The sequence below is a fragment of the Mesoplodon bidens genome, assembly GCF_964165515.1.
Source record: "Mesoplodon bidens genome assembly, chromosome: 13".
NCBI lineage: Eukaryota > Metazoa > Chordata > Mammalia > Artiodactyla > Ziphiidae > Mesoplodon > Mesoplodon bidens.
Window position 1 is genome coordinate 82485377 of NC_138169.1, and position 14777 is coordinate 82500153.

Sequence of the window (14777 nt, forward strand, 5' to 3'; positions counted from 1 at the left end):
AAAAACTGGAGGTTCAGTCTCTGGAGAGGATGAGTTAGAAGGATTCTAAACTGGCAGAGATTCGGCACCTGTGTAGGTGAGGGTGTTCTACTGAAAACAAGGAAGGATTAAGTGAAACTGTTCAAATTAAATTCTAAGACCCCAGCTCTCTCCAACTTTGCTGCAAAACAGTTGGCAGGTGGGTTTTCAACCCCAGGCAGGAGGTCGGAAGATTCCGCTCTTGGGAATGTGACAAGCTCACCGAGACAGGGTCACAAAACGACCCAGCCAGATCCCTCCCGCACAGAGCCTGCAGCTCACCAGCGCCGCTCACATGCTCAGAGCATCCACCTGCTTTATGTCTCCCAGTTTGAAATATAACAGACAACCAAGATTACCAGACATCTGACAAAAGCTCCCACAGCAGGGGACAGAAAACAAAATCATGAGAGGAAAAAGAAGAAAAGAGAGATTATGTAGGAAGAAGAAAAGTTAACAAAAGTTCCCAGCACACAGAGCCTATAAAGTGGAGGGAATGTCAATGAAGTCATTAAAAAACAGGAGTTTACAGATGAAAAGAACCCCCAAGAAAGCCCAGCACAACAGAAAAAAGAGACCCACACCTAGGTACTTCATCAGGAAAAGGCAGAATACTAGGGACAAAAAAAAAAATTCTAAAAACTTCCAGGAGAGAGATACCAGGAATCACAATGACTTCAGAATTCTCGACAGTAACGTGAAAAGTTAAAGGAAATAGACGAATGCTTTTAAAACTCTGAAGAGAATGATTTCCAGTCTAGAATTCTCACTTGGCTAAACTATAAATTAAATGGAAGCGTGGCTAGATTTCAAAAAAGCCTCCTATGCACCTTTTCTCTGGAAGCTGCTGGAAAAGAGACTCTACCCAAAGAAGGCACGGGGCACAGGGGCTCACAGGAAAAGACAGAGAGGTGAAGGAATTCCCCAGGAAGGAAGTGAATGGAGACCCCAGGATGACACTGGGCACCAACCAGGTCAGAAGGAATCGGGAGTGATTTCTTCCGGAAGATGAAGCTGATATAAGTCCTGACATTTCTGACTATACTAGGAAGACATTCAATGGCTGGCAAAGAACAAGGAGCTTTCCAGTGATAAGAGAAAACTCATCAAATGAAAAATAATACAATTACCTCTAAGGAAAAAGAAAGCTGTGCAGGAAAAGAAAGGTGAACACTGCAACATGGTTCAGTTGTGTATAACGTTTTCACAGTTTAACACTACACCCTGCCTAATCCTAGTCAATGTGAAGCTATGTAATACTGGGGGAATGAGAGGGGAACCCACTGCGGTTGGGTAGGTAGGTGGGACATGGAAAGAGAGTTAAAAGTCTCATTTTCGGGGGCTTCCCTGGTGGCGCAGTGGTTGACAGTCCGCCTGCCAATGAAGGGGACACGGGTTCGTGCCCCGGTCCAGGAGGATCCCACATGCCGTGGAGCGGCTGGGCCCGTGAGCCATGGCCGCTGAGCCTGCGCGTCCGGAGCCTGTGCTCCGCAACGGGAGAGGCCACAGCAGTGAGAAGCCTGCGTACCGCAAAAAAAAAAAAAAAAAAAAAGAAAAAGAAAAAGAAAAAAGTCTCATTTTCCACACGAGAAAATCAACAGCGTCTAAAACTGAATAACCAAGATAAAGAAATACAAGCATGTTATTTAGAGACATGGAAGGGAAACTATAAAATAATAAGCTAAAGAGGTACAAGGAGTCACCTCTGAGAAGAGGGAAATGAGAGAAGGTGGCAGAAGTTCCCTACTTTGGGTAAAAAAAACTTAAAAAACTGGCAGTTGAAAATGTGTAGGTGGTAAAACTGGTATGAAAACCCAAAACAAAAAAAAAAAAAAAAAGAAAGAAAGAAATAGAGAACTAACGTCTAGTAAATCCACACACTTTTCAATACAGACCAAAGGCCAGAGCACAGGATTTAATTCCGTCTCCCACTTAGCTCTTACTGCAGACTGACAAGGAGCTGCAGCATCGGAGCCGGACACCCTGTAAGGGTGGGAAGCCGGGGGCAGGAGGGGAGGCTAAGATTCCACACGCAACAGGTGAAGTGACAGACGACTAGCTACTGGACGACGCAGACACGCAAAACAAATCAAGAGGATACAGAGCGAGAAACCATAGGCAGAAAGAAACTAAGAGGACCCAACGTAATTTGTTTACATATTACACAGTGTGTGATATAGCTCCTTCCATACACTAGGTGATCTAGACTTTTTGCTTTCTTTCCACAAGGTACTAAAGTAGAGAAGAGCCTTTTTAATTACAGTGAACGTTCACTGACACAGCAGAATCTCAAATATGTAACACGTCTGCTCTCCAACAGATTTACTGTTGAATTTTACCACTCACTAAGCAGTAGTGCAAAACATACCTCCTAAAATGTGACATAAGTTTGCTGTTTCCTTGCATTACTATCCTTAGATATCATATCATATAAAAAGAGTAAAAATAATCCAACATAGCAATTACAGACAAAACCTATTATAGAGATAGCTTTTACTAATCTTGTTATCTATATGTATTTGCAAATGAAACATATTGAGTATCTCACTAGAGAAGGCAAAATCTCCATTAAGTCAAATGTGTTCAATATTTTATGTTCAAAAGACAGCTAACAGTTTCTGAACCTGAAGGCACCTCAAAACAGAATTACAAAAATTATGGAAAAATAAACATACGTGATTTAAGAGATGAGTACCAAATGCAAACTTTCTCCATGTACCATCTGTAGGATACTGCTGTAAAGCAGCCGTTACAAAAGATTCTTTGTCACAACATTTTAATTGAAGTTACATACAATATAATTTATCAGGAGACGGAGAATTTTAGAGCCAGCAGAAGCTGAGCAACAATGTAACACAATCCTACCATTTGCACTGAAGAACCGAATCAGAAAAGGTTAAGTGATATGCCTAAGGTCACATGTCTAATATTTTTTGAGTACAGTTTTACAGAAAATTTAAATATGCCTTTGAAAGGCAATTTCAGAATACTACTTTTTCTGATGATTTAAAGACTAGAGTTTACTTTGCTTCATATAACTCCCGGCACAATTCATGGCCCACATGGATATATATTAAGAAACATATGCGATTTATTATAATGTATTGCTGCTTAATGCATTCTAACAATATTTTAATTCACATATCATCTTTATGCGGGGCACTGTAAAGAAAACACAGTATCTGCAGTTTAACAAGTTCATCAATAAATGCCCCATCTCATGTCAGGCATACGTTTCTCTCATAAACTGTCAAAGGTACAATTCCTTTCTCTCCTTTGTCCTCAATTTCTGTGCCCTTCTAACAAAAGTCACATGTTCATATTCTACTGTTTACATGAGCAAGAAGAGTATGATTTATGAGGAAACACGATTTAAATAACTGGTTAACATATCCGTATCCACACAGATCTTGTATCTTTTGTAATGTGGAAGAAATGGGGAGGAAAGTTAGCTAATCATCAGGAAAACCACTGAGATACCCTCGGTTTCCCTGAAGAGAAAAACCTGTTGGCACAAGCAAAGGCCCCTCGCCCAGGAGAAGAGTGTTCCGCCAAAGCCAAAATTGGGAAACTAGTAACGATTGCTGATCGGGGCCGGGGCAGAACTTCGGTCAAGTGTAAAGTTTCGTTTCCTGCTTAGAACACAGGGGTCCTTCGGTATCCACGGAGGATTGGTTCCAGGATCCCCGGGAATTCCAAAACCTGCGGAGGGTCAAGTCCCTCACGTAAAATGGCGAAGTATTTGCATATAACCTAGGCACATCCTCCCATTTACGTTAAGTCATCTCTAGATTACTTCTAATACCTAATACAATGTAAATGTTATGGAAATAGTTGCTGGGCATACAGCAAATTCAAGTTTTGCTTTTTGGAACTTTCTGAAAATTTTTTAAAAAACATTTTCAATCCGCATTTGGTTGACTCCCCGGAGGCAGGACCCGCAGATACGGAGAGCCAACCGTATTCCATAAAGTGCAAAATCGGACTCAGTTTATCATGGGGGAATAAAGCCTATTGTTGTGATGGTGACTGAGACAATTAGAACAGTGTCCAGTTTGGGTTCTAAACTAAGAAAAATCGAGTGGAATAAGTGAGGGAGGAGCTACAGGAAGTGGTGGCTTCCCAAGAATAGGTGTCTCTGAGGAATACTTTGGGGACCTGTCCCCTAGAGCTCCAGCTCCTGAGGAAGCTGCTGAGACAGAAGAGGAGGTGTTGGGGAGCCCTTACCAGCCTCCTTCCCGTGCCATGAAGACCACTAGAGTCCGCTGGGCGAGGGGGACAGAAGTCCCCGAGGAGCCCGTGAGCCCCTCCACAGGCAGCTCAGGCGGGGCCGGGGGCTGCCCCTGCCTCTGCCAACTCTGCACCCCAACACAATCAGGCTGTCATGCCAAACACACAAGGGGCCATACCAGAAGGACCTGCGTGACCACAACCCTCCCGGGCATGGGAGGCGCAAAGATCCCAGAACCCTAGGCCCCAGGGACGGCGGCAAGTGGGCAGAACACAGGCTGACTGTGAAACACGGCTGGCTGCCCGGGAAGCAGGAGCAAACCCTTCAGTGTGCCCACCCACCACTGACCCACCTTCCAGTGAGAAGACAAAACTCATAAAACCGTATGATGATTTTCTTTTAATTTTAACTTTATTGGAGTATAGCTGATTTATTAAATGTGATTATTAAAAAGGATTCTTAATACTGAAAAATCTAGTAATATTCCTATTTGTAAAAAGCTGTGCAACTCAGGAAACACTTACCGTTTTTTTTTTAACTGTTAATCTATATATAAAATAACAATACTTCAGCGGCTTTAGAAAGATTTTGATGAAACAAAATTCTTGGTTCATATTTTAGGATTGCAAAAAATAAGTTTACAAGATAAAATAGGCAGCAGGGTTTGGAAAGGGGGCATTTTCCCAGAAATATACCAACCACGTCCACCTACCTCCATGGACATACCCCTTAAATATATAGCTCGTTTACAGTAGAAGCCAAATGCCATTTAGGTAAAAATATTTTCAAAGATGTAAACATGTCTTGAAAGTGGCGATAAATTATGAATTATAGCTGTATTCCTGAAACGTGATCATTCTGGTCATGACCCAGCAAACTATTTTGATAAACAGTGGATTTAAATTACTAATGTTTCATTTTGAATTTTTACATCATGTGTATTAAAGAAACCGGTCAGCATCAGAGGAATGAGACTGGAGAGGAGATGGTTAATTTAACTTTATATATTTTTCTATTATTTAAATTGTCATAGTGAGCATTAATTGTTTTTTAATTCAAATGACTGAAAAAAATTCTTACAAGACCAAGACTGAAAGTCAATTCATTTAAAAACTAAACCAAATCTTGAAAAATTAAGAAATCACATACCTGAAGAATTACTTCATTAAGTTGTTCTAGAGATTTCTGACTTTCCTGGGTTTTATCAAGAAGTGAAGCCATCGTTGGACTGTGGCATAAACTTGTTTTATCCTTATCCTGGAGATGCCTTTTTGCTTCTTCAGTCAGGAGAAGAGAAAGGAATTGCAGGCTGGCAGTACACAGAGTGGGGCAGGTGCTAGACAAACCCACACATTTGCAGAACATATCTGAAAGAGAGAATAATTCCATATGTAAATGACTGAAAACTTCTTCAAAATTAAAGAAGTTAATCAGATTCATTTGAGTAATGAAGTTTATCGCTTTTTTATTTCTAACGAAGTAAAGCTTATTAGCACACGAATAACCGTAGTGTTTAAAGGTAAGTTAAACAGTACTAAGACAACCTACTGATGAAGGAATCTAATTTTCATTTTGTTCTTTTTATATAGGTTCTTTTTTATATGAATGTGAGTGTGTGTGTACAAGTGTACATATACACAATATCTGCTAAGATCTAAAATAAGAGGATTATATATAAATGAGTACTGATCCCTCTGGGGTCTACTGGGGGACCCAAAAACACTCTAGAGTTTTTGAGTTTTTATTTCAGTGTTAACCTTAAAAAATAGTTAATGTAACTACACTCTGGATTATCTAGATTACTATTTTACAAGTAAGTGTGATTGTTTTTCTGTTTTCAAACAAGTTGATGCTAAACAGTACTTAAAATAAGACCCAGCTTGCAGTGTTGGCATAATGTAGGAACAAAGGTTTCAAAGTAGTTCAGAGAGAGAACAAGAGTGATTATGAAGTGATCTCCAAGTATAACAGAGAGGAAAGAATAGGCAAACAAACTCAAAAGAATCTAGACTGAAGCAGTCATCATTAATCTCCTGTTGTGAGCACTGATTTAAATTTAATCAAAAGAATGTTTGCTATATTACATTAATTTTATTAATTTGACTGCACTGGTTTATAATTTTGTTGTGTTTTATTTTTATATTATTTTGGATTTATACTTGTCTATGAGTTATAACCATAAGAATTTCTACCTAGATTCAGGCTTATAGAAATTCTTATGTTCTTAAGTAACATAAGAAAAGAAATTTAGTCAGCGGGTTTCATGGGAATCATTTAAATGATGTCTAAATATTAGATTTGAGAAAAAACTGTTATAGATAACTTAAGTTACAAAGTGACTTAATATGTTTTAAATGCGTATGGGCACATGGGATGGAAAATGATAAGAGAAACAGAAAACAGACAAAAACAACCCCTCAGTGAGGAATATCAATTATCATTCTTATTAGTTATATTTTCATCAACATTGTGATTATCAAAGCTAAAAGTATATGTAGTAGGTTGTTTTTTATTAGCACCATTATTATACAAAACTGTGTGTATATTTTGTAGAAAGACTGAATTTAATATGTCTTTATTTTATCACTAGGGAAACAGTGTCAGGTAAACAGGCTTAAATCATGGGTCAGCAAACTTTTTCTGCAAAGGGTCAAAGGGTAACTAGGTATTTCATGCTTTGCAGGTCATGGGCCTTTGTCACAAATATTCACCTCTCTACTGCTGTAGCAGGAAAGCAGCCACAGGCAATAAGGAAATGAATAAGCGTGGCTGTGTTCCAGTAGGATTTTATTTACCAGATCAGGCAGTGGCCAGATTTGACCAGCTGGCCTAGGTGCCCCATATGAGTGCCATAAAGCATGCTGCTCTGTACTACTGGTGATTCAGATGATAAAGTAGTTTCCCCCCTGCCCCACACCATGGACGCAAGAGGAAAATATTAATCACGCACTTGGTCAATCTCTTTCAATTTTTATCTCTTTTAACAAAATAATAATCCCTAAATGGACACTATTCCCCTTAGGGTAAACTCAGAACTCCTATATCCAGATAACTAACAATTCTGTTTCTTGCTGAACATGTACTTCCCCATAACCTTTCTTCAAAACTATCACTCTGGTGACAAAATGTACCATACATGTAAGTTTACAGAATGACCAAATGATAAAATGAAATGTGAAAAAATAAGTCAGTTGAATTAGTGGAAACTTAAAAGAACTCAATTTTGAATACATTTTAACTGGCTATTTTTAAAAGGTAACAAGTGTTATTTATATACATTTATAAAAAGGCTCTTGCTATACTAAAATTTAGAAGAGACTTTATGAAAAATTGAAGACAGCAGTAATATAAAAAACAATCATTTGTTTATTGTGGTAGGCAACTACTATATGGAAAACATCTTACAAAAATAATTAACTACACTATACCCTTGGCTATCAGAAAATCCTCATGTCTCAAGACAAGACACTATTTTTATTATAACTTTCCAAGTTATCATGTAAGCAGGATATTATACAGGCAGCTTTACCCACTCACAATGCATATGTGTGAGAAAAGAGGTGGGTTTCTACATCAACAGAAGAAAATCTATCTCATTGTTTTATAATCACATCATATGTATCTTCATAACGCCACAGGCTTTTCTTACTTGTTTTTATAGTATCTTGACACATGTTTCATTTTTTTTTAAATGCATTTTTTGGGCTCCTCAAGAGCACTGCAAATTTCTCGAAGCAAGTACCTTGTTCCTCTTTCATATACCATGCCATAACTACTTAATTTTAGAGAATACATATAAATTATACACAAAATCAGAAATAAGGGATTATCTTAATTTTTATTAGCAGAACAACCCCAAACCCAGCGAGACTATCTTCTTACCGACCACCGTCGCCCAGTACCTGGCCAGACCCATCGTAATAGATGGGAAAGAGGCAGGGCCAGCTTTCCTCAGGAGTGTGGCCAGAAGGTTAAATAAATGTGTCCATGTCTGATAAAAAGCCGATACTAACTCTTTATCTATAAAATTAATCAAAACATTTCAAGTTATTAGCACAAAGAAGAAAAACTTCACCAAGACACTTCATTACACATAAAATAAGAGGTATGCATTCATCAAATGAAGACAAACGTAATTCAGCATGATCCAAAATTTATTTCAATTTCTCCTTTTCATTGCTTCTTAAAGATCTCTCTTCCACCCACCCTCCTATGGATAAATGAATACACACTCACACATCCTCCTTTTATTAAAGCATATTCAACAATAAGCAGAAACTGGCAAACTAAATATTAAGCCATAGCCTCAGAACTACATATTGGGCACATCATAAAAACATGTCATTGCTTGTGCTACTTCTATAAAAGTGAAGTTTCTCCTGTTTTCTTTATCCCCTCTAGCAGCTTTGTGTAGGGGTGAAAGGGGAAAACATAATGGCCAAGGTCACAGCAGTAAAGAAAGGAAACTTCTTTGAAGAACGGAAAAGAGTATTTCCCCAAAAGGAAAACTGTGATACCAAAGAGGATTCTGCAGCTTTGCCTACGTATGGCTAAGGATGCAGCAATTAACCTTCTAGAGGAAAAACAGCCTTTCCCTTCTCTCTACTAGGCAAATGGGAGCTGGAGGGCAGTAGCTACCTTAGGACAGTCATCTGTGGCCACACCGCCAGCAGTTATCTGCCAACTGTGTTAAACTCATTACAAGGAACTGAAGGCTCCCCGCTCAGTGTTCTTCAGCATCAATGAGGCACTGGGAAAGAGCATCTTCCAGGGAGGCTGGATTGTAGCAACCTTTGGTCTTTCTCAACCTTTTGTCATTATCAGCTCTATAAATAGGAGCCTTTTTAATCATATGTCACCTTATCACAATCCCCGTGAAATATTAATTTCACAGATACCATATATCTGTTTATGTAATATCTATATATTTGTACTTTACACATAAAAAGAGTAAATAGCTTTATTTAATATAGGCTTAAGATGGTCAAATAAAATATTTAAGTTGAAAGTTAAATTAAAAACTAAAAAGCTATTCACATTTAACTTTATAACTGTGCTTGCTGAACAATTTTAATGTAATTTATTTACACATATAAATTAAGATATATAAAATTATATATGAAAATCATCAAATCATATAAATATATACCAGAAGTATGATCAATGTTTTATAAAATCATTCAAAACTGTTATTTTTCCAGAAAAAAAATTTAATTTCTTAAAAATTAATTATTTTAATGTTTAATGTTTGAAAGATATGAGAAAATAACTTTTAACTTAACCACCTGCTAAATATACATTCAGATATTACTGACATTTTTTCTTTTCAGCACTTGGCATAATTAATTATGGGTTAAATAACTTTCATATACTTAAATATTAAAATATATACCATTTTAATTTAATTTTCAAAGCCTCAAATCAAAGCAAGGAAATCAATAAAACATCCACAAGGCAGCTGCTGACAGCCAAAACATGCAGGCCACCTCTTGTCATGTGACTTTGGGATCAAGCATTAGATCAAAAGCACTCCAGTCACAGCCATGTTCGCACCAGGTTTTTAGCACTTATCTTGCATATTTCTCATACATGTTCCATGAGCTCAATGTCAAAGCTTCTCAAGTGATACCCAACAAGAGAAACTAAATACTAAGGAATAAGATTTTATTGAGAAGAGTTGAGCTTTTGAGGGCCACAAACCACTGTAACAGCTAAGATTTTTCTCCCCCATCCCTTTCTCTCAAGAATCACTTTTTGCTCCTTGTAGGGAGACATCATCACCCTTGCAGAGAACACATGGTGTAACCTAATTAGCTTAGTCAGGACATCACTGCCACTTGCAAAATTTCCATGTAAGTAATTACTGCTGCTCTAGCACTGGGATAACTTAGTACTGATGAGACACAGAGGACCGGCTTTGCTGGGCATCATAAACCACTTCACTTACCAGACCTAAACCCTGCAAATCCATAAATTCAAAGGACTAAATAAGAATGAATTGATGGGGCTTCCCTGGTAGCGCACTGGTTGAGAATCTGCCTGCTAATGCAGGGGACACGGGTTCGAGCCCTGGTCTGGGAGGATCCCACATGTTGCGGAGCATCTAGGCCTGTGAGCCACAAGTACTGAGCCTGCGCATCTGGAGCCTGTGCTCCGCAACAAGAGAGGCTGCGATAGTGAGAGGCCCACGCACCGCGATGAAGAGTGGCCCCCGCTTGCCACAACTAGAGAAAGCCCTCACACAGAAACGAAGACCCAACACAGCAAAAATAAATAAATTAATTAATAAACTCCTACCCCCAACATCTTCTTAAAAAAAAAAAAAAGAATTGATGGGCAAAGAGAATTATCACATGATCAATTACTTCATTATAAACTATTTTAGACAATTATCATATCTTAATTTTGACAATGAACCTTGTTGTTTTAATTTTCTCCACTACTAAGCTCCATGTTCAACATTTCATCAAAGTATATTTTTTAAGAATTCCAGGACTTCCCTGGTGGTGCAGTGGTTAAGAATCTGACTGCTAACGCAGGGGACACGGGTTCGAGCCCTGGTCCAGGAAGGTCCCACATGCCATGGAACAACTAAGCCAGTGTGCCACAACTACTGAGCCTGTGCTCTAGAGCCCATGAGCCACAACTACCGAGCCTGTGTGCCACAACTACTGAAGCCCGTGCGCCCTAGAGCCCGCATGCCGCAACTACTGAGCCCACGCACGACAACTACTGAAGCCCGCATGCTCTAGGACCCGCGCACCACAACTACTGAGCTCGAGTGCTGCAACTACTGAAGCCTACAGGCCCAGAGCCCGTGGTCCGCAACAAGAGAAGCCACTGCGATGCGAAGCCCGCGCACCGCAACGAAGAGTAGCTCCCGCTCGCTTCAACTAGAGAAAGCCCATGCACAGCAACAAAGGCCCAACACAGCCAAAAAAAACCAAAAAAAAATCCAGACCTTAGGAAATTTCTGATACTGTATTCTAGACTTGCTTAAACTTGTTATTTAGCCATAGACTATAAGAATAATTACTATGTAATACTTAGTGCACTTTCTAACATATCATAAAGAACTTTACCCACATTTAAAATGACAGCACAGGGAATGGTCCTTTATTATACTACATAATTGCCTCAAATGGTCTCCTGGAACCACTTAAAATATCCAAACTATAAAACACATTATAAAAGGCTTCCAAAATACTGGCAAAGAACAACCCAACATGTGACCTTGATCTGAATACCTGGTGCAAGGTAAGATATTCTTCCTCAGTACTATTTACTTTCATCCTAAACTAAAAAAATAAAGCTTACCTGATATATCTTTGGTGCATATGGTGAGAACTCTGATGATGTTTGTGATAAGAGGTTTCAGAATCTCATCCTGAATCACAAGGTCAGGATCTACCAATAAACATGACTGCAGAAGCCTGGACAAAGAGGACAGGTATTCTAGGAGAAAGGATACCTATTCAAAAAAGGATATAAAGTAAAACAAAGCATGTCACATGAAAAGCCCATCTCAGTGATAAAGTATTTTAGTTCTCTATGCATTATAAGAAGTCACTTTTTTGTAACATAAGTTAATAAAAAAGTAATAAAATATTCAGCATAATTTTTAAAGACCTAAAATGAATACACAGCAAAGCATTATTTTTCTCATAAGCTTGTCATTAATGGCCACATTAACACTGTCAACTATAATAATACCAAACAAAGCAACATTTCCAAAACCAAATTCTGAATTCTATTTAGAGAAAGAAAGTCTTCATATTTTTCAAGTAGCTAAATTGTAGAACCAATACTCTGGAAGAAGCAAAAAAGGCAGTCCAAAGCCATAAAATCTACAATTTTGTAAAGAAAGATTATAAAATACTCTTTAAAGTGTACAACTGAGGGGTGGGAAAAGCCAGCTTAATAGCCTAGTTATTGCTACAAATAAACTGCAAACATGTCCAATGTTTGGCCTCAACTATCCTTCAGCATAAAAATACTATTCTTAGTTACAAAAGAAAAATTAAATCTTCCCCCAAATTACCAATAAAAACATCTCTGGAATGTTGCTTGATACATACTAATAGCATAAGAAGTATTAACCGGCAAGAGTACTTTAAAAAAATTCTCTGGATATATAATAATTTAAGAATAAACTGCGAGGACTCATTTGTCCACTATCCCCGGGCAATGAGACAGCCCATATAAATGAACTTTACAGAGATATTCTGAAGCCTCTGTCTCATTCTGTACACATGTGCGCACGCGCGCACACACACACACACACACACTCACAGTTTTTGCTCCCACCTTATTCGGCTGCTGTTGTGAGAGCAGGGACCATTGGGCGTTTGTGGAGGCGTAGTGCCTCTACGGTAAATGGCCTCAGACTATTTCCAAATAGTTCTCCTGTCCTACTTCTCTTGATGAAAGGTAGTCCCTTTATCTAATCTGCAGATATATTTTACATAAAAGTATAGGTGGCGCTACGCTTTTCCCATTGGGTAGAATGCAAGCAGTTTGTGAAATTTAATTTCCTTATTGCTGTGAAGTATTTTTTGATCCCCTCATACACTACACTACTGAAGTTACAGCGAGTCTGCCCTCTCCAGGTATGGTGTAACCATAAACAGATAAACCATGGGAGGTGAGGAAGCATTAGAGAGAGAGAACAACTGAGCTGTCAAAGATTCTTTTGTAAATTACCATACTGAAGATGTAATCAGCTATTGATATGGTAGTTCATAAAGTAGCTCTTTTTTTATGTTTGAAACTCCTTCTTCAAATAAATAGACCAACCAACCGACTCCATGCTTCAGAACCCTCGTACCTTGGCTGCCTGCAGGCTCACCGTGCAGAGTCCTGCCCACACACTTTGCCCACGACCCACGGCCTGTTTCGTCACCTCCGAGGCATCTGCTCACATCTCACCTCCAGGAGGCCTTTTCTGACCACCCGACAAGAAAAACATCAACCTGTCTCCCCTTTACCCATCCTCATTTATTTTTTCCACACCATTCGCCACCATCCGATAAAACAGTTAAATTTTATTTACTGTTTACTGTCTCTCCTGTACCGAGGACACAGACTTCATGTGGGCAGGGGCATGTGTCTGCTTTGTTCAGAGATGCATCACTAGCACCTACGACACAATGTGGCAAAGCATGTGCTCCAAAATTTTTCTGGAATGAATGATCTTATGTAAGGACAAAAGGCAAGAACATTTAGTCTACATAAGGCCAGGCAGTGCAGCAGTAAGAGCGTGGCTTCTAGAACCAGCCTGCATGTTCTGGCATCTTGGCTCTGCCCTTACTGTGTGAGTGACCCTGGGCAAGCTACTCATCTCTGGGCTCCAGTCATTTCCTTTATAAAAAAGGGCCGCTAATGGTACTTCATGTGATTGATGTGAGCATTACATAAATTCACACAAACAAGCACCCATGAAGGTTCGTTACTGTTATTATTCATTCATTCCACAGGGACTGAATGAGCACCTGCCATGGGAAGGGCACTGTGCCTGACACTCAGGACACAATGGAATGAAACAGGAAGGCCCTGCCTTCATGGAGCCCTGAACTCTCTAGCCCCATCTCCGCCTCGCAGGTTCTGCTCTGGCCACTGCTTTCTGCTTCTTGAATAGGCCAGCTCTCAGGGGCCCTTCTATGCCCCATAGGACCAGCTTCCTCACTAAAACTTCAGACCACACGTCACTGTCTGAAAGCCCCTCCCTGACCACCCCATGCGGAAAAGCCCTGCCCCCCCAACTCTGACCTCACTTCCTGTCCCTGCTTTAGTTTTTCTTCTTCCACGTCTAAGACATCATCAGGTATAGATGCAGTTGCTCACTATCTACTCTCCCAACTTGAGGGAAAGGGTCTTTGCTTCATTCATTTAGGGAAGATCCTGGTACACAGTAGGCCCTTAATAAAGATTTGTTGGGGCTTCCCTGGTGGCGCAGTGGTTGAGAATCTGCCTGCCAATGTAGGGAACACGGGTTCAAGCCCTGGTCTGGGAAGATCCCACATGCCACGGAGCAACTGGGCCCGTGAGCCACAACTACTGAGCCTGCACGTCTGGAGCCTGTGCTCCGCAACGAGAGCCCCGCGCACCACGATGAAGAGTGGCCCCCGCCCGCCGCCAACTAGAGAAAGCCCTCACACAGAAACGAAGACCCAACACAGCCAATAATAAATAAATAAATAAATAAATTTATTAATAAAAAAAAAAAAAAAAAAGATTTGTTGGATGGACAGACAGAAAAATGGAGGCGATGGTCATTATGCAAATAAGCACACTCACAAATGAAAACGCTGTAGTGGGACAGTGTTTGGAAGATCAGGTACAGTGTTACCCAACCTTGCCCTAGGGGGTCTGCCGTATTCAGAAAGCTCAAAGAAGACATCACAAAGCAAAAGATACTGCTAGTCTGCCTGTAATTATCTCTCACCCCAAATAAATCACGTAGCCCTTCTTACAAAATCTGATTTTATGATAATATTTCTATTAGCAGCAACTACACTAAATATCTGTG

The 14777-nt window shown here is 39.6% G+C and overlaps 1 protein-coding gene across 4 annotated transcripts in view; it reads right to left on the reverse strand.

Moving 5' to 3' along the window:
- The window catches only part of RTTN (rotatin), a 167880-nt gene that overhangs the window by 50210 nt on the left and 102893 nt on the right, over positions 1–14777 (reverse strand). For all 4 annotated transcript variants that reach the window (XM_081252869.1, XM_081252870.1, XM_081252871.1 and 1 more), the window contains exons 38-40: positions 11567–11720; positions 8132–8269; positions 5399–5616 (exon numbers count right to left, since the gene is read on the reverse strand). In XM_081252869.1, coding sequence (XP_081108995.1) covers positions 5399–5616; positions 8132–8269; positions 11567–11720 — 510 coding nt within the window. The remainder of the gene's footprint in view (positions 1–5398; positions 5617–8131; positions 8270–11566; positions 11721–14777) is intronic.